At 45.7% G+C, this 23,673-nt stretch overlaps 7 protein-coding genes across 7 annotated transcripts; 4 read left to right on the top strand and 3 right to left on the bottom strand.

Annotated features, from left to right (window-relative positions):
* Positions 1 to 4,046: 4,046 nt before the first annotated feature.
* Positions 4,047 to 9,646, bottom strand: F5891DRAFT_975576 (uncharacterized protein; the record flags this gene model as incomplete). Its single annotated transcript, XM_041376536.1, has 17 exons — positions 4,047 to 4,193; positions 4,248 to 4,292; positions 4,344 to 4,487; positions 4,539 to 4,727; positions 4,776 to 4,813; positions 5,084 to 5,532; positions 5,575 to 5,681; positions 5,731 to 5,799; positions 5,894 to 5,994; positions 6,091 to 6,322; positions 6,375 to 6,661; positions 6,942 to 7,145; positions 7,230 to 7,788; positions 7,885 to 8,033; positions 8,086 to 8,794; positions 8,868 to 9,328; positions 9,364 to 9,646. The coding sequence occupies 17 exons, from the start codon at positions 9,644 to 9,646 to the stop codon at positions 4,047 to 4,049; spliced, it is 4,173 nt and encodes a 1,390-aa protein (XP_041231700.1).
* Positions 9,647 to 9,918: 272 nt separating this feature from the next.
* Positions 9,919 to 13,319, bottom strand: F5891DRAFT_975575 (uncharacterized protein; the record flags this gene model as incomplete). Its single annotated transcript, XM_041376535.1, has 12 exons — positions 9,919 to 9,959; positions 10,030 to 10,081; positions 10,148 to 10,176; positions 10,238 to 10,385; positions 10,453 to 10,896; positions 10,954 to 12,078; positions 12,133 to 12,155; positions 12,178 to 12,191; positions 12,234 to 12,250; positions 12,469 to 12,685; positions 13,042 to 13,148; positions 13,275 to 13,319. The coding sequence occupies 12 exons, from the start codon at positions 13,317 to 13,319 to the stop codon at positions 9,919 to 9,921; spliced, it is 2,262 nt and encodes a 753-aa protein (XP_041231699.1).
* Positions 13,320 to 14,347: 1,028 nt separating this feature from the next.
* Positions 14,348 to 15,229, top strand: F5891DRAFT_975574 (uncharacterized protein; the record flags this gene model as incomplete). Its single annotated transcript, XM_041376534.1, has 4 exons — positions 14,348 to 14,579; positions 14,644 to 14,873; positions 14,926 to 15,021; positions 15,071 to 15,229. 4 exons carry the CDS (start codon positions 14,348 to 14,350, stop codon positions 15,227 to 15,229), a joined length of 717 nt encoding a protein of 238 aa, XP_041231698.1.
* A 329-nt stretch (positions 15,230 to 15,558) lies between these two features.
* F5891DRAFT_1004197 (uncharacterized protein) lies at positions 15,559 to 15,854 on the bottom strand (the record flags this gene model as incomplete). Its single annotated transcript, XM_041360340.1, is given in 3 exon segments — positions 15,559 to 15,741; positions 15,785 to 15,786; positions 15,800 to 15,854. Coding segments are annotated over 3 exon segments (184 nt in total), but the record flags the coding sequence as incomplete, so codon positions are not given.
* A 1,961-nt stretch (positions 15,855 to 17,815) lies between these two features.
* F5891DRAFT_1004194 (malate dehydrogenase) lies at positions 17,816 to 19,519 on the top strand. Its single transcript, XM_041360339.1, has 6 exons — positions 17,816 to 18,227; positions 18,284 to 18,367; positions 18,424 to 18,429; positions 18,479 to 18,502; positions 18,557 to 19,105; positions 19,156 to 19,519. Exons 1-6 carry the CDS (start codon positions 18,000 to 18,002, stop codon positions 19,282 to 19,284), a joined length of 1,020 nt encoding a protein of 339 aa, XP_041231696.1. The 5' UTR covers positions 17,816 to 17,999; the 3' UTR covers positions 19,285 to 19,519.
* A 90-nt stretch (positions 19,520 to 19,609) lies between these two features.
* On the top strand, positions 19,610 to 21,387 carry F5891DRAFT_1004181 (uncharacterized protein). Its single transcript, XM_041360338.1, has 14 exons — positions 19,610 to 19,847; positions 19,909 to 19,918; positions 19,972 to 19,991; positions 20,044 to 20,076; positions 20,135 to 20,231; positions 20,287 to 20,315; positions 20,367 to 20,397; positions 20,447 to 20,479; positions 20,531 to 20,607; positions 20,661 to 20,715; positions 20,769 to 20,861; positions 20,912 to 21,022; positions 21,074 to 21,114; positions 21,175 to 21,387. The coding sequence occupies exons 1-14, from the start codon at positions 19,797 to 19,799 to the stop codon at positions 21,352 to 21,354; spliced, it is 861 nt and encodes a 286-aa protein (XP_041231695.1). The 5' UTR covers positions 19,610 to 19,796; the 3' UTR covers positions 21,355 to 21,387.
* A 1,553-nt stretch (positions 21,388 to 22,940) lies between these two features.
* Positions 22,941 to 23,108, top strand: F5891DRAFT_920392 (uncharacterized protein; the record flags this gene model as incomplete). Its single annotated transcript, XM_041373772.1, has 1 exon — positions 22,941 to 23,108. A coding segment is annotated over one exon (168 nt), but the record flags the coding sequence as incomplete, so codon positions are not given.
* Positions 23,109 to 23,673: the final 565 nt, after the last annotated feature.

The raw sequence follows: 23,673 nt of genomic DNA, 5'->3' as shown, positions 1-23,673 counted from the left end.
GTTTGGATCTGTTTGAAGTGAGTGTGTCGGTCCTTGTTCCAGCCAGAGCCATGCTGATCCAAGTCGTTGTCTGCCGTTCGTAGGTAGTGAGTGCATTGATCGTCATTCGAGCAACCACCCAACTGCCACGCTGATCCAACTCATTGTCTGCCATTCACAGCAGGTGAGTGTGTTGATTCTCCTTCGAGCTCGAACCATGCTGATTGTTGTTGTTGTCCGCCATTCACAGCGTGTTGATCCTCCTTCCAGGGGTCACTGTATGTCCTTTCTATAAATCCACTTGTGCGTCTTACTAATGTAGCTTTATTAGCTTATGCTCATCCACACATTCACACCTGTATGTGCTTGTCCACACTCATTCTTGCTGCAACAGGTACGGCTTTGCTTTATCTAAGCCAGGGATTAGGTATTTGCGGTCAATTGTAGCTATACAGTAATTACTTTTGTGTCTATATTCTACAACTGTCCATGTCAGTCATTACTAGCTGTGTTGCTACTTTACATACCATTTTCTAAATAAAAAAACTAATTCTTTTGTGTAATGTTGTCTGATGGTGTTTAGATTTGTGAATGATGCTCTTCTAAGTTTGAATGGATGGTCTCTCAAATGCATGACAAATTTGTCAAATAACTAATGATTGTAACCAATTCTGTCAAAGTTATTTGGGGTAACATAATCCATACAATCCTTCTAACCAGACATTGTTTTGAGAAATTATGAGAAATTAGCGAATAATTTTTGATAGTCATGTATATTTAGCCCAGGAGGGTTTTGCTGATGCAGTCTCTGTACTAATATCAACATCCACACTCTATGCTGCATCAAGGCCTACTACAGTGCCGCGTCAACCATAGCACATACCGTGTCAGTTGCCACATCAAACCTCCTCCATGCCGCATCAGTGCCGCATCACAGGCACGTCACACCGTGTCAAACCTCATCACTGCCGCGTCACCCGCATGTCACGCCGCGTCAAACCTCACCACCTCCACATGCCACGTCAAACTTCACCACCTCAACTGTCACACTGTCCGTATAACTTAGGTATATTTTACTTTACATCTGTCATAATAATTGATATTCTAACAGTGTTCCTTTTCATCCTGACAGAATTAGATGTCGTACACTGTAATTGTCCATAGGCAGTAATAAATTTATTTTACTAAGCATTCTTTCGTTGTCTCCTCTGGGCTCGAGAAACAACCCTTATTATCGCGCTTTTGTGAATCATATCATGGCCTTTGTGAGTTCTTTAAAATACGGAGTAAACTTGTTATAATCATCTTTTAGCAATTAATCAAACATATATTCAACTTTTTCTATCCCAACGAGACAGAGAATAAAAATGATCCAGATCAGCCAGGTCCACTCTGAGTTTTGGGGACCTCATACCCTGCTATGACCGTTCAGGTGCGTCATCCGACATATTCTCCTTGTGAACTCAAATTTGACAAATAGAACAGGCAATGTAATAGCTTATCTTCCGGCCTCCGTGTAGACCGCTGTAGAAACAACAATACAGAGAGGAACAATGATGCTCCAAACTGTATCTAAAAAATGTTGTAGGTCGTGCATTGCCTAGTCTGCATTACTTGAGGAGACAAGCGCGTTCGACCCTAGGGGAAGCGAGTGCAGCAAGGATCTAGAAGTGTGCGCTGAAGCGAAGTGCGAGAAAGCGTGCGTGCGGAAATGGTAGAGAGACTAAGCTTAAGTGATAATATAATACAAGCTAAGTGAAGAGAGATGCAAAGTGCAGACAAATAGATTTCTACTATGTTCTTCTAGGTAGATAGTGGGTGGAAAGTATAGTAAGGTAAAGGGAAAGTTAGTTGAAAAGTAGTCAGTAATAGTATGTACTGCTGGCACTTATATAGCGCGCCTAAGCGCGGTCATGCGGAGCTGAAGCGCTACCGAGTAGGTATGTAAAGATATATATGGGTGAGAGTCCATGATAAAAATAAAGGTGGAACACTATGCTAATAAAGGAAATGGAAATATACACACTAGGGAGCTTGGTGGATGGTGGATGGATGCATCTGGATGGCTGGTGCTATAGGGCGCGCAAGCGTGGGAACGCGCGCGCGCGTATACATCGCGAAGCACAGGGAATGGTGCGCGCATGGCGCGCATTGCGTGGGAAAGCTGCGCCTCATATAGGAATTGCTGTGGACAGTACACAGAGTGGTGCTGCGAGTTGGTGCTGTATACTCCCTTAGTGGAAACTGCCATATCACGCCATGAGAGGCATGATTCTCTACACCGCTCAGCCATCACATGACCCTGCACACTCCATCCCAAATCCACCACCCCTCCCTCAACACATGAAACACCACTCACAGGAGTTATTCGAACTCTGCATGGACACAAAGTCTATACCACACCGGCGTGCCTGAAGTGTTAGTCCTTCTGCAGCCCAAACAAATCAATGCCGTGGTCCGGATCAATCTTCCAATTCCCTACGTCCCAAATCTGGTGGTGGAGATGAGTTATGGGACCCATGGCCGGACGGTGACTTTGAAAGGTTATTAACATGGGAGGAGGTATTAAGAACTGATAATCTTAGTGAACATTAGGCTTGTCAGCCAGGAGGAGGAGACAAGAGGGGATCAGAGTCAGCACTTGTGTGGTCGCAAGGTAAAAAGATGAGACATGTTTGCCTGGGTGTCATTACTTGTGATGAACCTACCTGTGAGGTAGTCGCACGTCCGCAGACCCGCCGGGCTGGTATCATGGGTTATTCAGTGATAACTCTGATGCTACATCTTTGGAGTCTGCAGACGAGCTATCTGAAGCTGTAGTTCCTTCTCTGCCAGCCGAAGAATGTCTGCCCATTAAACGTCGATGTGCTCCACAGGCTCGAAGGGTCCAGAGAGGGAGGAAAAGAAAATAGTCATTGGCTTATGTATACCTAGTTGTACATGGCTCTGAAGGCAACTAAAATAACAAAAGAATGGTCGTGAACTCATCCAACTTGATCTGGAAGTTGAATGTAGAATATAGGAATGGCGTGTCAGTGGCCGCATCAAGGATCGTTAGTGCCGCGTCAAGGCTCGTCAGTGCTGCGTCACATGCGCGTCATGCCACGTCACAACAGCAGCAGGCGCAGCAGAACCATGTCAAAATAACTACGCCCCAAGCCACATATACGGCCGCGCCCAAACCTCACAATAGGTTCTTGTGCCGAGAGGAGCTGAGCAGATGAGAAGAGAGCTAGTGGACAATATAAATCTCAGTCAGTTCAAAGGGACTGTGATTAGATAGGTACCTAGTGGACAATATAACTAACGTCGCTATCAGCATTGGTGGGATAAGGTATAACAATCTCGGTACTCACATCTCAGTCAGTTCAAAGGGACTGAGATGTGAGTACGTGCGGGAGGCAGTTTTTAACATATGGGTGGAATAGGAATAAAAGTTGTTATGATTCTAAGACTACTTGCCTCGGCCGAGTGAGCTTGACAGCGCTCGTACCTTGCATTCTGTTCTGTCCTCAAGTCTCCAATCCGTCACCCGTTTCCTCTCTGTCCAACATAGGTTGCATTACAGATCAGATGGTTGGTTGAAGACTTGAGCTTGAACTCCTTACCTTTCACCGCATCCAGATACTGCACGGACAACAGGTCATCACAATGTTACCAACAAACTACCAGCAATGAATGCACTGACAAGTTCACGAAGGAAACCACTGAACGCAATGATGCACTCCGCTTAACCTACGCAAACGTATGCTGGGCCAAGGGAAGAAGTTGTGGCATATGCATCAGCAAATCACTGAACCCTTGTACAAGCTTGTACAAGCAACACAATTTCACAACAAAGTCCCTCCTATACAAGCTTGTCACAAAGCCTTACAGCCTGTACAAACGGTCACAATCTTGACACATTGGACATACTATACAGACTAGACACATTGCACAGTTGAGACATATAGATCCAATTCAGTAGTACTACACAGACAATACATGACAGACACAATGTGCAGGCCTAGTAAGGTGCTGCAGCCATTCTATTCAAAAAATGTGACACTGATGACGACAAAAAACTACTATAAAATGATGTTGATATCGTTGCTGCCTGCCGCACTGTCAGAATCGTCCTGAAGCTCACCCATCATCCCCACATCAGCCCATTCCTCTAGCATACTTTCCACTTCCTGACGACGCTTGGGATTCGTCATCAGTGTGTCAACTGACTTTCATAGGCCGTCAAAGTCAGACCTGCATTTGTCAGCGGACAGGTCGGGGACTTTGTCGGTGCCAGTGTCGCGGAACCCAGTTAGAATACCCTTCGCCTGTCAAACACATCAGCAATAGCATTAAGAATAATTTTTAAAAAAACATACGACCACGCTGACGAGAATGAGTGCATTGACGGGGATCATTTTGCGGAATTCTTCGGTCAATTTGAGGGCCTTTTTGCCATTACCGTAGTAGAAGTCGATACATGCGTCCTTGAGTACTTGCGAAACGAAATTCTTGTACTTGCCCTAAACAAATCAATGCTTCAGTAAGATGCACCGCCCCACAATGTTACTAACTGATGATGAGTCAGGCAATCGAAGATAGTTGCCAGATTTGATCAACTTTGATGCTGCTTCAGCAACATGCCATTGTATGGCGTCCTTCTGCCCCACATTGGCTTTGGGGAAGATACTGTAGAGTTGTTTCACAATAGATATGATGATTTTCTTGAGCTCGGTGCGAAATGTGAATAAGTCGTTGCAAAGCTGGCAATGGATCAGTAAGCGTGTTCATGGTCAGTACTCAGGACTCACGAGGCGTGACATCTGTGTACTGTACTGTGGGAAATAGCCTTGACAAGGGACATCAGATGACAGCAACACTTATGAATTAAAATGTACCGTTTTCCATTTTGATCTTCTTTGAATGGTAACTCCATAAAACTGCATCTAAGACTTCTCACACAAGCAGTAGCGCCTGCTGATGCTCTGGGATAGGATGAGTCAGAACAGCCTGCAAGCACATTTCTAATTTGGCGGCCTGGAGAAATCCTTGCCAACTTGGTGGATAAAACCCGAGTTTCGAGGGATTAGTCTGCTTGTTCATTGGTTTATCTTTGTACCTTGATTCAGGCATGGGACTATGAGTACAGGAGTGAGAATGGCTTGGAACAGGGGTATCAGAACACAAGTGATTGGATCGAGGGGCTCGCCTATGTGGTAGCCGCGACAAGGAATGTCCAGGAGATGATCCACTGGATGCACTCTGATGTGAAGATCTTGAGCGAGTGAAAACAGTTGTTGACTGAGTTGGGGAGAATCGCCGCGGAGACAGTCTGCAGGAAGTGTGATCATGACCCCTGCTTGAACGCGGAGACCTTGAGCGAGTAAAGACAGTTGTTGACTGAGTTGGGGAGCGTCGACGAGATGGTCCACGGGAGGTTGGATCATGACCCCTGCTTGAATGTGGAGACATTGAGTGAGAAAAAACAGTTGTTGACCGAGTTGGGGAGCATCGATGAGGAGATGGTCCACGGGAGGTGAGATCATGACCTCTGCTTGAATGCAGAGACTTTGAGTGAGCAGAGGGAGTAAATGTCGACATCGAACTCACCCATGGGCAGAACCAGCCTTTGCAGATGGCCCTTTTCGAGGTGCACGCTGGGGAGGCTTGAGGTGAGTGGAAGAAGTATGTGTCTCAGGGGACCGACGACGAGGCATCTGTAGCGTAGCAAATCAGAAACAAGCAAATTGAAAAGTAAGAGCTTACATGTTTGTGTGAATATTGGCAAGGAGACTTTGAACGGGTGTTACGTGTCAGAGTGTGGCCACGAGAGTTCTAGAGAAAGTTAGCAAATATGTGATTAGTTTAAGCAATGGCACATGCTTGATAAACGGGTCGTGGAAGGAGCCTTGCGACATTTGTTCTTCACTTGATGATGTTTAAGGACATCATAAGGGATCGTATCTGTACGCTCATCCTTGCGTCCAGGCTTGGTTTCATCAAATTCCATCAGGTCATCACCATCACCACCTGGGAGTGAATCAGTCAAAGCTGGACCATTGTCGTACTCCCTGAAATCATCATCAGCTGCTCATCTTTCATGTTGCGTCTCGTGTTCATCGGCACTCTTCCCCCACTCATCAAAATCATCCAAGTCTCCCAAGCCACTACGATCTTCCAAATCCTCCTCTGCGACTTCGCTACCAGCTACCTCGTGATTATGACCGATGGGATGGGTTGCCTGGGACTGGGATGGCTTGAAACCAAACCTATCTGAAGGGCAGGCTATGTGGAGACGAGCGTGTTCACTCTCTGGCTGTGAAGAATTGGGCTCAACAGAACTCTTTGGAGTGCTGGCCTAACAAATGGTTGTTAGTTGGGTACTTTTCACTGAATTTTTGAAGAACTACTGCAACTTTTTGCTTGCGTCCCTTGAGTTGTGAAGGAGCCATTGGATTTTCTTCGGAGTCGCTGATATTGAGATCATCTGATGCCTTCTTGCGCCTTGTTGGGGCCATTAGAGTTTCGCCAGTTTTTTGAAGTTGGGCAGCATGACCACCGATACCTCGCGTGGACCGCGAGCTTTGTCGAGTAGGATCGACATCTGCCTGTGCCATCTTGGCCCCCTTCCTCGACTTATCACCTGGGGAGCCTTGTCTGGCTCTTTTCCTGGGAGGCATTGAGTGAAGAAACGAAGCTGTAAGGTAGTCAGTTGAGGTAATACTTAAAATGTATTACATAAGCTAATAAGCGCTTGAACCTGTTTTTACAAAGAACAATATTGAGGTCTTAGCTCATGCAGTGATGATGGCATAAAGTATTCTTGTGTTTTGTCTAGGATAAGATAGCTAATAATGAGCCAAAGAAGTGTGCCTGCCCTTCTTGCCTTCCAAGTAATTGACTGCACAGTTAAACATAATGAATGTGCTGTTAATTCTGCTTCTGATTCTTCCATTTACTAGAACGATGAGGCTTACTAGGAAGTTCCTCAGTCATGGAGCCAGCACCTGAGCCAGGAAGTTTGTTTGGGCCAACAGATGGCAATGATAGGAGTGGAGGAAGAATCATTTTGTTCTTCTGCCCAGAGCGACGAGGTCGAAGATGAGTCATAGGGCCAGAAGTGGGGGGAGGAGAAGAGGAATGAAATGATGGTGTCATGGAGCCAGAAGCTGAAGGAGCAACTGCACCCCAGGTAACAGATCACATTGATGGGAGTTCAGGAGGCAGCATTTGCGTTTGCTGCCCCAAACGACGGGGCCAAACACCAGCATCCTGTGTCATAGCTTCAATAGGAGGGGGTGGGAGAGAAGCATGAGGGAGAGAAGTGGGGTGATGAGGATACACAGGGAGAGGAAGAGAAGTAGGAGAAGGAGTGGCGACAGATGTCGCTGGCAAAAATGCAACACTTTGCGATGTTGCAGTACCTGGTGAACTTAGAATTCTCTCCAGACCCTGTTGCATAATCTTGAGGATTTCATTGTGAGACAAGTCACATTCATTGTGTAGCGCGTCCCCAATTGCCTTGCGCCATTCCTCAAGGATGGGGCCACATGCTCGAAAGTATGGTGTCGGTTCGTAGGGCAGATGTTTCTCTGTGAGAAACTCTTTCTTCAATGATCCACTAGTCCCGAGACCATCTCCATCCATCATCAGGTAAGCCTTGCGCCACCTAGGGGCATTGACAGGGTGCACTCCTTCAACCGATGCTTTACCACTGGGTCCTTCGTACATAGTTGTGAATTCAAGGAGGATATAAAAGAGCGACTCTAGGTCGTCAGAGGCTCTGTGGTCGATCATGGATGGACATGGAATGTCTCCCATGAGCTTGAGAAGATGGCAGGATATGTAGGGTACAGTTCCCTTCAAGGTTGACCCATATGAGATATGTATACACGAAGAATGTATTGAAATATAACTTACAGTACCACACGAATTGACTGCTGCATTGTTTTTGAGGAATTTGGCGTGATCAAAGTCGATGAAGTAGCCCTTTCTGTCGTGGATGATTAAATTGTTGGGACTGAGGTCGCCGTGTAGAATGTTTTGCTGGGTGACCATTGCTTTGTGAGCTGGTGGCGGCTATCATTACAAAGACCTTTAACAAACACGAAAGAAACTCACCAACGATAAGATCTCGAAAAATGTTGACTAGCTCAGGTAAGGACTTGAAGGTCATCAGCAGAAGCCCACAAGGGGTCAATAGCATGCGACGATGAACCTTATTAGAGTATATTGGTGATTCCGGAAGGTTTTCACTAATGTGTTCGCAAATCCTCTCTGTGCAGTCTGTTTGTCCGGCATACTGGATGTCCCAATATTTTTCGAGACTGACCACATTTGGAATGCCATTGACTGCACGGAGGAGTGTCACTTCATGATCCAGGTTTTCTGCATCAACCCAACAATCTTTCAATGTGAACTCTGTTCCGTGCCGATCTTGAACCCAATAACAAACGGTCCCATGCAAAAATAGACCACGACTCTTCCATAGAAGGGCCATAATCCAGTACACCTCACTGTCATTGTCCATTACCCAGCCTTTTGTTCCTTCTGGCATGTGATCTATACCCTCAGGAAGATCATTGTGAGGGCCAGTGGAGCAGAGGTCGGTGCAAACGTGAATGGTAGGATCGAACCCAAGGGAAGGTAGGTCTGATAGTGTTATTGCATTTAAGACATCGACGAAACACATGGCATTGGAATTAATTGGGAGGGGTTGGGAGATAATCATTCCAGAGCGGTCCATATAATGAGCACGGAGCTGGAGGTTTGCAATGCTGAAAAAAACGATGAAACGGCGCCACAGCTGTTCTCGCATTATAAGATACCCCTAGGAATATGGGAATATCTTTTCCTTGAACTAATTCTGACTTGGTGATCTCAATGTTAGTGAGAACACCCACCCAGGTCTTTTCGCCTGATTCATTTTTTTTCAGCCTGAAGTCCATGAGGACTAAATCAGGCTTGTGTGAGTCAGTGGTGTCTGGAACAGGTGTGGTGGCGAATTTGGAGGACCAGTACCGTGGTTCTGGGACGACATTGAAGGGAAGGGGGTTCGGTGAGCCTGATTGGGAGGACTCCTCATTGGCCTCGTGGATGATATTGCACATAGCATAGTATATGCTCCACAAGAGGCGCTCCCAACTTTTTTCTTCTGATGTCTTGACAGGATGGTTTGATCTCTTTTGTCCAGCATCGAACGATTGTTGCGACCAGCTGGCATCTGTGTCAAGTATTGAATCTTCATCCATCTCCTCCAGGTCTGTGTCAATCTCATCATTCCCCAACTCCCGCTGCCGCCTTAACTTCTTCACAGGATCTGAAAAGGCACCATCGAGCCTCCACTGTAGACCATCCGCAGTTTCTGTAATAAAGATGCTCCCTGTAAGAGCGCTTGACCTTTTCTTTTGATGTATCTGATGCCTAAGATATCTTCAGTTGTGAGGCCTGATCCCAGAATAAGGATATCCAGGATGGATGATTTCCTGCCATTTATCCCCTCCTCCCATAAGACTCGTCTGCCTCCTGCAAGCGTGCCATCCCTACCCATAGGTAAGAGTTCATTTTTCATCAGTAAATCCATATCTTCCTTCAAATGAGGTAAAAAATCGCCACCAGCAGGGATGGAGCTTGTAACTGTTGCCAGCAGATAATGATTGGTGAAAGACAGTGTCGTTGACATGTTGTACACAGCAATGTTGTGCTTGGACCTTGCACAATGCACAATGCCAACACAATGCACAATGATCCACGCTCATTCGTGCGATAGGCTTCTAAATTTATCCCTTAATGGAGCCAAAATATTCTCGAACCAACTGAATGATTGTTCAATGAGCAAATATTGTGAGTACTAATGCTATTATCGTGAAGCATAGTAAATGGCATCGTAGATCTCTTTATCGAAGTATTTATTCAGAAAAAACAAGTGGGAGTAATGTGAAGACGTTGCTTTCATTAATTGCGCATCTGCCACATCACCAAGTCGAGGGATAACACTGATGAATGCACGAAGTTGATTCAACGGAATGAAATTACCAACAGGAGAGCCATCAGCATGCTTCGCACCTTTCAGTGTATGCATCCCAGTGGCTGGATCAATTGGCCCAATACTCAAACACTGTACATAGCAGAGATATTGATCTCGCCATTTAATGTGAGAACCCCACCGAGCGATTGGACATACAATAACACATAACTCACAGATTGCGTGACCTTTGAAGGGTGCATCAATTTTGTATAGGTGAATAAATATATGCAATGAGAATGTGCTTACCTGTTAGGCCTGATTTGGGCCATTCAGCGGCTCCGTCTATATTAACCAGGACAAAATTCTGTCGGCCTTTGGGCCATCCAGGGCCCGAAGGAGAGGCATGTACAGTCTGTGCTGGTAATACGATGCTAGAATCGTGAAAGGATGTTTGCTGTAGACGAACCGAATGCCAGACTTGAACACGATCGAATGGAATGATTGGAGGATGATCAATCAACAGTCTCCTTCTTGAAGCGACCTCCATGAACTATTCCTCTCCCCCTTGCGTCACGCTGCAAGAAATCTGAAAGCGCAAAGTGCAGATCCGGTATATTGTAGTCAACAGAAATGTCCCCAACTTTGACTCCGTTACGGGATGGATCATAGTTGAGATGGATATCAGTGGTACCACCTATAAATGTTCGAGGGGGGTAAGCAAGTTGTCTGTGGCTGAGGGTATCAAATTGTGTGGCTTTGCTAAAATAATTTGTAGTAATGCGTGTTTGATTCATCTCCTCGAGGAGGGCAGTCCGTGGATCAGATAGCTCCCATTCATCATCATGATCAATATTGTCTTCTTCCCCTTCATTCTCCTCAGCAACGTCTACAGGATTGTAGCTTTTGAGAGTTGTAGCGATCACAAAATGTCGCAGTTTCTCCTGACGATCCAGATAGCAACATATCTGTGGGTCGTAATTGTTATTGTTTGTGTGTCACGCAGGGTCCTTAATTTCAGACACATGGGCATGTTCAGTTGCATCTGCAGACCACTGGATGAGGGCACCAACTTTGCGCGTACTGGATGTGATGCTCTGCAGGAGCTCCAACTTAGGGATGAACCAATTGTCGATCGGCTTCTTTGCTCCCATCCGTGCACCTAATGTCATGATAACATTCTTGTTTTCATGAAACATCAAAAGGGATTGGTCGATAGACGACAGTAAGTTGTTGTCAGGTGCAGGGCACTGTGCCAAGTACTGGACATCCATGAGGGCGCATATTGCAATCATGAAGTGACGAGGAGCTACACCAGATATCAGGCCAACAATGTAGCACTGAATGTCGCGATGAACTCTGCCTGTGACCTGCTTGAGTTTTGAAATTCCACCTGCAAAGTGGTGATATCCTGTGATGGGCTGTAATATAGAGAACCTGAAATCTAGCTCCTGGGCGCCAACAACCTTGAGACACCACTGAAGGTCGTGGTCATAAAATTCCTTGTGCCAGTGATGTAGTGGTTCTGGCGTCAGGAAGATGGAGGGATCAGCATGGGGGTAGCCCTTCCAGAAAGGTGCATGAACACCATTTAGCCGGTGTTCAGCGCATGCCTCGAAATATGCCTCGAGATCATTGGGATCAACTGTGATACTGGCAAGCTGAGCGAGAGTTATCGCACACGTACGAGCAGGGTGCTGGAAATGATCCCCAAACTGTAGATACGAAGCCATGGTGAAAGGAGATGTCTTCCCTCGCATGCATGCAAGCATGGCTGCCTCTGGGGTATCGACGATGTACACTGCAAGAGGCGTCAAACAGTGTCGAACATTTCCCACCGGATCGGACATCATGATGTCAACTTCTGCTGCTATCATCAAGGGCTTTAGGACAATCGAAAGGCACTCATGCACCACGCGGTCTTCAAGCATGCCACACATCCGTTGATTGGGGTGTAGGTACTTCGGAATGGGGAGGAGAGCCATGAGCATGAATGCTTTGGATGAGAGTTTTGTACGAGTACGCATACATATGTTGGTGAGGCCGAGAAGAAGTGGATGGGCGATCCTGGCACCAGTCATGGTAGTGATATTTGTTTTATCAGAAGATAAAACAGCACCAAGGATCGTAGCACCTATAGGATATTGGCTCTGCAGGAATGATAATAAGACAGCGCAAAATGAGTAGACTGAACCCGCACATACCTGCATGTCCCAAGCAGAATTACCTGTCAACCATTCAGAATATACCCTCAGAAGCCGTGCTGCCGTTTTGTACACACGATGAGGGACGAAATCGAGCTTACCATGAAACAGAGGATTTCTGAAAAGGCTTTCCAGGCATTCAACAGGATCTCTCCAGAATCAGCGGATAGGAAGTTTTGTAGAATAAATTGAGGGAATGGTCTGGCATTTCCAGCTTGGTCCGCTGGGGAGCATCTCGGCACGACTATGCAATTCTCTAGCGTTGCTGAATGATAGCTGTAAATTTTGGATCTGAAAGATAAGTTATAGTCACTGTGTCAGAGTACAAATACATACCATGTGAAGCTTCAAAAATTCATCAATTGCTGCCATACTCAGGGTCGAGCGAAGGAGATAGTCAGCAACTTCCCATTCCTCCTTGGATGCAAAAGGGTAGAAGAGATTGTCCTTCCTGTACTCCGCAAATTCATCGGCATCGAATACATCCAAAAAGGTCAAGCCATCTTCCGAATAACAAGCCCCGGCACCCTCATACTTCTCCTCCAAAGACTCCCTGGCCACTCCAAAATCATCGTCAAGTTAACCAAAGTCATCGCTGATGTTCGAAAAGTCATTAAATTGTTGTTGATCCTCGACGCGAGTATCTGGGTCAGGTTCTGGAGCTGAAGGTGAAGGTGAGACATTGCGCCGTGGTAGTTGCACCTGTGTAAACTGAGAGATATCGATTATGTCACACATGTAGCTGTGGCATGATGTTCGGGGCTGACTGAGATGTCGAGTAACACTGCTTTCCTTGGTAAATGTTTTCCCACACTTTGGACATGTTGACATCAGATTCAGACTCAAGAATTCGCACGTGCAAAGTTGCAATGTATTCGGTTTTACTCTGTCATAATATTTGTCACTCACATAGCAGTATCCATATCACTTACATATCGTTCATGAACTCTCACAGCTTCGACTTGGAAAGCTTTCCTCAATCTTCGTTCTCTGATCACAGTCAGTGTCAGACTGTTCTTCTCAACACATCTCCCAATCACCTCAGATCCATTCAAAAACCTCACCAGCCAATGTCCAATTTTTTGCCGCACACCTCATCAAGCTCAATTGGAGGGGAGGCTCGTTTTCTTATGAATACTCACCTTGTAAGGCTCAATTATTCTTTGCAGTACATTATCCTTACTCATCTTTGGCAGGATGTAAACTATTCTTTATTTGAGTCCAAAGGTGACTCTGACCTCGCCCTGGAGGCAGCTAAAGCGAAATGGAAAGTATGTGAGGTGGAGAAACATCTGGCTGATTGCATTCTGGAACATTAATCTATACTCCTCGACCTGTGGCACCATCATGTGGAGGCGGCAAACTGCCATTTATTGAATGCGGATCTCAACGTTGGAAGCATGCACATGGAGCGCAAGAAGAGTGGTATTGCAGCATTCGCTTGCTCAGACTCAGGTTTGATGGTAAGTGCTCATTTGTTGGTTTCATTATAACTTATCACCATTGAGATGGTTGCAGACAACCTCTTGACATTCATCTTCGTCACACACAATCCTGGCCACATCAAGATTTTTATTTTTTTCGCACTTCTATTATGATATTATCTCGAGCCTACTAGTATATACTTTGTTATGTTTTTTGTCTGTTTGTGCTGCTTGTATCACTTTGCAGATATTTGTAAAGCCAAATGCTTGTCGGCTTGTGCTGTTTGTGACGCTTGTGTAGATATTTTTAATGCCAAATGCTTGTCGGCTTGTGTGCTTGTGACGCTTGTGTAGATCTGTATCCGTTTGTTATTGTTGTGACACTTTGTCACGAAATCAGTAGTTTGCTGATGTGTAAATACGTTCACACTTGAGAGTCGATAGTTTGAATAGACTTATTTCAGACGAGAGAACTGTCCGAACTAAATGTTATTCGGGGGGGTAAGATCAACTACTCTAACAGTAGTAAACGGACGGTTTAAATACTGTAGAGTCAGGAACACTACAACAACGGCATAGTTTACGCACTGCAGGGTGGTGAGATTTAACCATGGAGGGACGTGTTCTGACAGATCAGCTTTAAGGACAAAATGACTTTGATTCATGTCTCTGGCTGCATACAAGAATAAACAAAGGACTTGTCAAAATTTTCAAGCTCGTGATTGCCTAGCTAGCGCAGCACCAGCCACCATACCCACATTCAGTCCTCTCATCAGATTGATACGATAACCATGCCTGGCAGTAATGAGAATCAACCACTTACGGGGCCGACTGTTGCAGCCAAAAAAAGTAGAGCTGCACCAAGCAACCCAACAACAGCTTCTGGCCAGGTCGGAACAGTTCGACCACCTGTGGCAGCCAAAACAATGACTCCAGCTTCGAAAACCTTGAATAAAAATCAGACCAAGCAAGTCCTGCAAGAGAAGAACACGAAACTTGAGGATGAGAATTCTCGTCTCAGAGGTGTGGAAAATTTTTCTTACCGGTGCCATTGGTATTTTGAATAACGAACATATATTTTGAGCAGCAAAGATCTTGCAACTTGAGGAGGCTGAACGGGCAGCAAAGCTCATGGCCACGGAAGCAGAAGCTGCCAAAAAAGTTGCAGAAGAGAAGATCAGAAATTCCCGTGTGGATCCAATGCACGAGCTCATGCAGAAGCCCACAACTGCCGAAATGAGAGACTTGGGCAGCAGAGGTCGTCTGCTCAAGGCAATGAAGCTTGAGAATAACAAAGCAGAATATCTGGCCATTCAGGTCAGTTGTTTGGAAAACGAAAAGACTTGACAGCTTACTGATGACTACACAGACCTCAGTTCACGAACTGTGCTCGCGCGTTGATCTGGACTTTGGGGTGTTGTACAATGCACAACCAACATCGAACCTGGCAAAACTATTTAAATTGGTGTGTCAGTATACTGTCCCGCTGTAATGATAATAACCATAAGTCATAGGCACGACGGGCCCATCCTCACCTTGAAAATTTTCAGAATGATTGGGCGACAGCGGAGTTGGTCAAACAATTTCTGCAGAACAAACGAAAGGCCAACAAGAAGCGAAAGGCACACACAATTGCAGGCACTGAAAACAATAAACGGAGTCGATCTGACTAGTGCTGCCGAAGTCCGGTTCGGTTCGGTTCTTGGGGCAAATTTTCCGAACGCCGAACCGAACCATAGGTTCGGTTCAGCCATTTGGTCGAACCCTGGACCGAACGTCACCGAACGCGTTCGGGAGGGTCCGGTTCGCGTTCGAACCAGGTTCGACTAAGCTTGGACCATCTGTGGTTGTATAGGCTCGAGACCATGAGTTGTCATGTAATTCGAGTCGGACAGACAACGAAAAGACTCTAACGCAAGGAGAACTTCTTTGTACAAAGATTGAATTCAAGTTTCTAAAATAAACACATTTTATTTGCCCGGTGCACATAGTTCCCTGATCACATTCTCATAGATCCTCTTCTCTAAACATATCTCAAACGCAGCAGCATGTACGGTTGCAGTATTCGAGATTGCAAGCGTGTCAATCTTCGCTGCAGGATTCTCTGAAAGGCGGAAAGCCCAGAGAATAACAGCCGTATTGATGAAGATGGACCGATTCGCGACATGTTGACCAGGACACACTCTAGTATTTTCAAGTAAGGCATGAGAAAAGGTGGAGAGATGAACGATACCACTCACCGGCGGCCAAAACCAAAAGTGAAAAACTTGAGATCAGTGATCACCGCGCACACGACCTGCATCGTCGCGCGATGCGCAAAGCCTGTAGTGAAAGGTGGTCGTCCATTATCGCATCATCACAACTGAAATAAGACGTACCTCCAATAGCAGCCACTGTGACACTAATCCCATCAGCTACCCCTGACAGGTCTCCACCTGAGACCCTCGAGGATGAACACGGTAACTTGCGGCATAGCTTGAGCTCGAACGAAGACCGACAGACTCACGAACTGCGAACGGTGGGCAACGACTTGTATCAGCATGGCTGTTGCTCGAACGAGGATCGACACACTCACGACCTGCGAACGGTGGCCAACATCTTGGATCAGCACGGCTCTTGTTCGAACGAGGAACGGTGGCCTGGTCCGCCAACGATTTGGATCAGAATGGTTCGAGCTCGAAAATCTTGACATACTCACTTCCTGCGAACAATAAGCAACGACTTTGATCAGCATGGCTCATAACATTCCCAAGTAGTACTTACCTATATTAATCATTAGCAAGAGTTCAAAGTGTTTGGAATTCATATAGCGACATAAGATACCTAGTGTTTGAACATGTTGTGACGGTGCAGTACTGTGTCACAGCGCGTCACGACTGCGGCAGGCGCGACAGAGGACCGCGTCAATTTCACCCGGCTCAAACCTGCGCGGGTTGCAGACACATGCATTTGCATATATTGACACATAGTAAATACTTACATCTTTTTAAAAAAGTGTAAAGCGTACAAAAATTGAGAGGTTCGAACCCGTTCGAACCTATTCACTACCAGCCCGAACCCCGAACCTCTGGAAAGGTTCGGTTCTGAGTCTTGGCCGAACCTTGGACCGGACCATGCGTCCGGTTCGGAAAGGTTCAGGTTCGAACCGAGGTTCGGAACCGGACTGCGGCAGCACTAGATCTGACGACTCAGACAACTCGGACGGAGATGAGGTAGGAGACGGAAGTGGATCTGGTGAGCGTGGGATAGCAGATGATGATGACGAAGACTTTGGCGCTTGCTGAGTGGATTTTGTGCGGAAGTGCATGACTGCCGGCGCCATACGCATGCGCAGTTAGCTATAGCGGTGGTGAAAAGTAACATTTTCACTAGTTTGACAAACCACTTTAGAGTCCAATGACATTGGTTTTTATCACTCATGGAAGTAGTGAATCAGACTGGCTAAGCAAGTGAGATTCAACAAGCGTGTTGGTGAAAGGAAACAATGTAAATTACCAACTAAATGAGTGATATGTGCCGTGGGATGCACTTGTTGGTGACATGGTGAATCCGGCAAAAAATGTAGTTTTTTTAACTGTAATAAATCACCTGTAGGGTGGGTTGTTATTACCAATCCCCAGTGATGTTCAACATATAATACGGTGGATCTGACTAGACTAACGGGTGATGGTACCAGTGAAATTAACCGGTTCTGGGTCGCATAGTGTTTAAAGCTAACAGCGAGAATATTGGTTCCCATCGCCAATATTCGACGACGGCTTTTGACGAGCGTTACAGAAGTACTACGGTGATGGACGGAGAGTTGGAACAGAGACGTGGCAACGCAGACCAGTACATACTTCCAGTGGAGTTCTCGCAGATAGACCAATACAGACCAATGCGCACGGGCCGCAAACACTTCCGGGTTTCCAATGCCCCTCGTGAAGTTTATGGCCGTTTTACAGCGTCACACAGGACATGGATTCATCGGAGAGTACTATGCTTTATGATTCGCACTAACTGAGCAGGCTACTGTCTGCTCCTGTGGACAGCCACGTCAAACCCAAGAGCACATATCACGCGACAGTCCGTTATTCACATACCAATACATATGTTGCGAGAAGTATCCCGTAACACATACTCAACGAGGTCCTGGGTACGGAGAAGGAGATAGAGGCACTAGCGAAATGATTGTCCCTGCTACGACTAGTTAGTGGGTATATAAATGTATAACTGTTGAGCTCTGTCGTAGTGCTATAGTCTAGTCCAGTGGAAACATATGTAGCCACCTGTGAAAGCAGTAAATGTTTTATTCTCCCAAATCCCTGATTAGTGGGTAGATTCGCCGCTCGTGTCCGAACCACTCCGAACCGCTCGGCATCTCACGGTATTTCCACATAAATTTACCACACAACGCTCTTCCATCTTGCCTCAACGTCCTGCTCGACGACCACGACGTGCATCATGCTTGCTCACTCTGCAGTCCGTGCTTTATCCGCAAACTCCCGTGCCTTCTCTTCGTCCGTTGCAAGACAGACGAAAGTTGCCGTCCTTGGCGCTGGTGGAGGCATTGGACAACCATTGTCACTCCTTCTCAAGACTGACCCTCTCGTCACCTCTCTCAGTCTCTATGATATCCGTGGCGCACCCGGTGTTGCAGCTGATGTAAGCCATGTTGATGCTTACAGTGAGGTACGTCGTTACTTGCTACACACGTTAATTATGGGTTAGTTCAATCAGCTTCCAAGGTCAATGGTTACCCTGCAGACAAGCTCGACGAAGCCCTTGACGGAGTCCAAGTTGTTGTTATCCCTGCTGGTGTCCCAAGAAAGGTGTGTTTCCTCTCCCTATACTCATACCTTTGCATAGTCCTGACCCTGCCTTTCAGCCTGGTGTAAGTCTTACAGTCCATCTGTTGCTGCTCCGCTCTAATACCTTTATAGATGACCCGCGATGATCTATTTAATGTCAGTTATTCATGCCTTCCATTGCATTAGTCGCTACTAATTCTATTTCGGAAGACCAACGCTTCCATTGTTCGCGACCTCGCAGCAGCAATTGGTCGTGTCGCCCCTACTGCTCACATTCTCGTCATTTCAAATCCTGTCAATTCCACCGTTCCCATTGTTGCCTCTACCCTTCAGAAAGCTGGCGTTTACAACCCCGCTCGCTTATTTGGTGTAACGACCCTTGATGTTGTTCGTGCTGCTCGCTTCACCGCTGGTATTGCAGGGGTTAAACCCGCAGATACTCCCATAACTGTTGTGGGTGGTCACAGTGGCGCGACCATTGTGCCTTTGCTCTCACAGAATGCATATGGAAAGGCTATCACAGGCGACATTTACAAGGCTCTTGTCCACCGCATACAGTTCGGTGGTGACGAGGTTGTGAAGGCTAAAGACGGTGCTGGTAGCGCCACCCTTTCGATGGCATATGCTGGTGCCAAATTCACCAACTCTCTATTACGAGGTTTAAATGGCGAGAAAGGTGTCATCATGCCTACCTTCGTCGAGAGCCCTCTTTACAAGGACCAGGGTATTGACTTCTTCTCGTCCAATGTAGAACTTGGTGTAAGTAATGGAACAAGAGATCCTCTTCATTCGTGCTCAATACTCCGCAGGTCAATGGTGTCGAGAAAATTCACCCTCTCGGGCCTCTTTCCGCTGAAGAAGAGAAGCTGATGGAGGCATGCTTGCCTGAACTCAAGAAGAACATTGAGAAAGGCAAGGCGTTTGTTGAGAGCTCGTAGATTGATTCGTTTTAGATTTGTTGTCCTTCAAAATACTTTTGCCATATGCACGACTGTTCAAAGCTCGCGCATACACGAGCATGTCTTAGCAGGTCTAAAGCCTCCTTCCCAGGTACTGAGGCTGTCAAGTTAGTGTGCACAGGGTGTAGCGAGCTGCCAGATGATTGAATTTGACGATTACTTTACACAAACTTTACATTCACGAAACTTGCATAAGTCGACTGCCAGGATTTAAGATTAGTACGGTATCGTTACGCGATGTGCCGACGGGCCACGGCCCTGAGTATAAGGCCCGTGGCGCGTGTGATATTGTGCGTTCTATCCTGCTTATAAAACTCAAAAACAAGGTACCTTGAAGTAGTCAAAGACTCTCGACCCTTGCTTGGCTTGATTGACATGTTACTTTATCATGGTGCCGTTGCAACCTGATGAGTCACGGATCGGAATATTCTGCTATATATTCTGCCTACCATGCATCGGTGATGCTAGCGCCTCCATCATCTTTCTGAACCATGGATTTACAAACCTTCATTGACCTATCAACCAGCATCCAGTACCAGGATGTAAGTGATTGATATTTGTTGACGTTTTCGCTTCACTCATCTACAATCCTGGCACTGACAGTATTTTTTCGGTGCTATCATTTCGACTATAGTAGTCTCTCATAGCTAACAGTGTTCGTACTAGTGTCGCTAGTGGTTTCTTGGGTGCGCACGCTTGCCATTTGCTCAGTCATCATCCACAAACATCTAGTCATAGGTCTATGATTGTTTCCTGACCTTAGACCGAGAGGTAATTTCACTTTTGCGAGATATAGCCTGTCAATCGATAGGTTAACTGTCGTGTATAGATATCTTCGATTCATTCGCCACCGTGGAAGATAGGAAGTATTCTTTATGTCATGACGAGATACATGCCAGCCTTCGTGCTCTGTATACACTTATGCAGTGAGTCCGAATAGCATGCTCTATCGTCAACTTGCAGCTAACCAGGATACGGAAGTGAACTATCTCCCAAATGAAAAAATTGTGGTGAGCATTTGTCGGAAATAATATCACCGTCCTGAGGATTCACCGATGTAGACTTGCAAACTTCTACATTCAATATGGTTTCGTAAGTATTGTAACAATGCAATTGGTTCCGCTCCAAGTTCTTTCTTCAGTTGCTGCTGCATTGTGCATAGCTGGTGCAGAAGGTATTACGAGGATTATAGTGTATTCACGCAGAACACTCACAGGATCTCCAGGTATCTTCGTCCTTCGCACCTATGCATTGTGGGGAAACAAGAAATTCATTCTGAGCATCATGTTGTCAACGGTGCTTGTGCGCATACAGTCGCGTCCCCGCATTCCGTACTCTGACACACTTCACTTCAGTGCTTTGCGGTCTTGGACGTGATAATGACAATGACGATTTCCAAACGCTTGGAACGTGAGTGTCTTTCAAGAGCCGCATGCAAATAGCTCAGTGTGGGTCGACAACAGTTCAACTATCAGACATAGGTGGCGGTTGTTACTCACTATCTCGCGACACGATGTCTGCATATCCTTGGACACTTCTGGTAGCGTTCGAGCTTGGTGAGATCACGAAGCTATACGTGTAGTCGAGTGCTCACTTTTTGCTTCAGAGATCATAGCACTCACCATGATTCGTGTATATCGGGCATACCGCGAAAGCGAGTCTCTGCTGCTTGAAATCCTTCTACAACATAATATTTTTTACTTCGGAACTGGGATAGGCAAGTAGGACCTTTATGGCTGTCAAAAAGGAATTAATCATTTAATCCTAGCACTATCGGTGGTCAATATTGTAGTTATTGAATGCTTGCCGGTGCGCACAATCTGAATTCAACTCAATATCGGCTGAGCGTCCTGATGATATCTCACGCAGTACACCTCTTCAAATATGTTCGGGACATTTCAAATCGTTATGCATACGATCCTCGTTACTCGGATGCACCTACAGTTTTGTAGCACCAATGAGGTTCACGACTCATCTGAGTCCGGAACCACGCCATTCTCTCGATTGACACATGTTGAACTTCAGACGTGTTCGCACTCGAATGTATGATAATTCAATGAAACTTTCATTTTCATTCAGACATTTTTCCTGTTGTGTTGCCATGAGTCTAAGCTGTTGTTGGGCCATGAGGAAAAAGTGACAACCTGGTGCTAGGCTAACGAGTGAGAGGTCCACAGAATTCCTGGAGTTTATGAATGAAGTTTCTCAGTCGAAAATGTGTGATCGTGATTCGACCTCTGACATAGATCACAGCATCTGCAAAACACCCAACTTCTTGCTTAAGTTGCTTAAGGTGTCAAAGAAGTTTGATGGGTTATGATCTGCACCCTGAAGTATGTGATTGGTGGAGATGGTGAGGTAAGCAGTAAAAGATCTGCAGTCATTGTATCTTAGCCATCTTATCTTCTTAGATGGTATTATCAATACCAATGATTCGTTTGGAAATATAACTAGTAGCACAGAACACCATGAACTAAGAGGAATCTCTTGTTATGTGTAGAGTAGGGATCAAGTATAGAGTAGAGTAGAGAACCATAATGTCAGCATGGGTTTGTGGATTAAGTAAATCTTGCTCTGTTCATAATAGGGTTTAAAAGTCCAATTAAGTTCAGTCTTTTGACCAATTTTCAAAAGACCAGACCCAAACTGGTCTGCGCAAACTCAACCTTGTACTGCAACCCAGACTGAACTCTTAGAAACTGGTTGAGTGCAGTAGCAATGAGGTTCACAGTTGGTTGCTGACTGGTTGCAGATGCAACCAGTCTGTAACTGCATAGGACTGGTTAAGACTGGTTAGGACCACTCCAGAAGTCTATATAGGGCAAAATCGGTAACTACTATACAACGTGTTTGCAGGCAGGATAGCATGAGTATAGCATGGTAGCATAGTTTGAAGCCTTTCCTCAAAACAAACCAACATCTGCCTGCCTTGAAACAAACCTTGTAGTTTGCCATGTCAAGTCAAGGCAATGTTCGGAGGTCTTCATGCAAGTAAACAATAACAGCAAAGGCTCTTGCTGGCACTGAAACATGGCATGCAACCCAGACAGGCTCTCGTCCAAGGCCTCCCAAGTCACCAAAGAATTCTAAACGGAAAAGATGGATGGTCACTGTCAGTGACAAAGACCCTGATAGCAGCAATGAGAGCCTCCATGAACATCAGTGTACCTCAAAGAAGAAGAAAAATGCCAGCTCCAAACATAGTTGGAAAGAGAAAAGCACCACAGTGGGGATTGAAGAAGTGCATGATATTGAAAATGTCACGGACAGCGAGGTTGAGGTCATTAACCACAAGTCTGATGCCAAGAGTGGTGAGGAAACCAAGAATGATGATGGTGAAGATGCTGTAAGTGAAGCGCGCTGTAAAAAGTTGCTGTCAGCTCATACTAAGTGTGATACCAAAGGAGGGGAGTGATCTGGGTGTACAGCACAAGGCCAATATTCCAGCTCCATTGGCAACAAAGAAACAGCGGGCCAATGATCTACTTACCGTGTTCACACAGAAATGCATGGTGAAGTTTGTTGGTATTGATGGTGCGGTGGATATGAAGAGAGGGTGCTGGTGCATAGTTTGCAAGTAAGTTAGTATGAGATACATTGAGACAGAAAACTTACCATACATTCCAAGGGACAATGAAATCTTTGTAAAGCAGAATGGGAAACATAAAGTGTTTCACCTAGGCAGTAATTTATTGTGTCATCAACATATACGTGGCCACTATGAGTTCTACCAGGCTAAATGTAAGGAGCTAGGGATCACTGAGCACCACTATGCAATTCCTCGCGAGTTGTTGGATTTACAGTCCAATGGATTAAAAGGAAAGCAGATGAAGATAGATGGACTGTTCCAGAAGGCTGAGAAGAAACAAGAGTTTTTGAGAGATAGTGTGTTGCATGCAGTAGCGGAATTTATTGTTTGTGATGATCAAGTGAGATTTTTCAGTGTGTTGTGATCACAATGATAACAGTTATCAGTCTCTAGTGGTGGCAAACAAGACCACATTTCGAAACTGCTTGGTTGCAATGCATCCAGCATCGACTACAGCAGAATTACTTTCGACTCATGATATCACAACATATACATATATTCACAATGCATTCATCAAGCTCATTGAAAGTGTCAAGGCTGATGTAGAGGTAAGTTTTTTCATACATGTGAATGCATTTTCTAATGTAATCTAGTCCATAACTACTGGTCGTGTCGCTACATCTACAGATCTCTGGTCCATTGACCAAATGAAGGCATCATTCCTTGGGCTCACCACACACTGGATTGAGGTCAAGAAGAACAAATGGAATCTGCGCTCACAAGTTATAGCATTCCACGGTGTCTCTGGTGCCCATAGTGGAGTGAATCTGGGAAGATAC

The sequence above is a fragment of the Suillus fuscotomentosus genome, assembly GCF_016647785.1.
Source record: "Suillus fuscotomentosus strain FC203 chromosome Unknown F5891scaffold_5, whole genome shotgun sequence".
Classification (NCBI taxonomy): domain Eukaryota; kingdom Fungi; phylum Basidiomycota; class Agaricomycetes; order Boletales; family Suillaceae; genus Suillus; species Suillus fuscotomentosus.
This window is presented reverse-complemented; position numbering and strand designations above follow the sequence as displayed.

Excerpts from the sequence above, each read along its gene's own strand:
- F5891DRAFT_1004181 (XM_041360338.1), top strand. The coding sequence starts at position 19,797 with ATGGATTTACAAACCTTCATTGACCTATCAACCAGCATCCAGTACCAG. Across the intron at positions 19,992-20,043 it reads TGTCGCTAGTGGTTTCTTGG|GTCTATGATTGTTTCCTGAC; the intron begins GTGCGCACGCTT and ends ATCTAGTCATAG. Across the intron at positions 20,862-20,911 it reads TCTGGTAGCGTTCGAGCTTG|AGATCATAGCACTCACCATG; the intron begins GTGAGATCACGA and ends TTTTTGCTTCAG.
- F5891DRAFT_1004194 (XM_041360339.1), top strand. The coding sequence starts at position 18,000 with ATGCTTGCTCACTCTGCAGTCCGTGCTTTATCCGCAAACTCCCGTGCC. Across the intron at positions 18,503-18,556 it reads CCCGCGATGATCTATTTAAT|ACCAACGCTTCCATTGTTCG; the intron begins GTCAGTTATTCA and ends CTATTTCGGAAG. Across the intron at positions 19,106-19,155 it reads CGTCCAATGTAGAACTTGGT|GTCAATGGTGTCGAGAAAAT; the intron begins GTAAGTAATGGA and ends AATACTCCGCAG.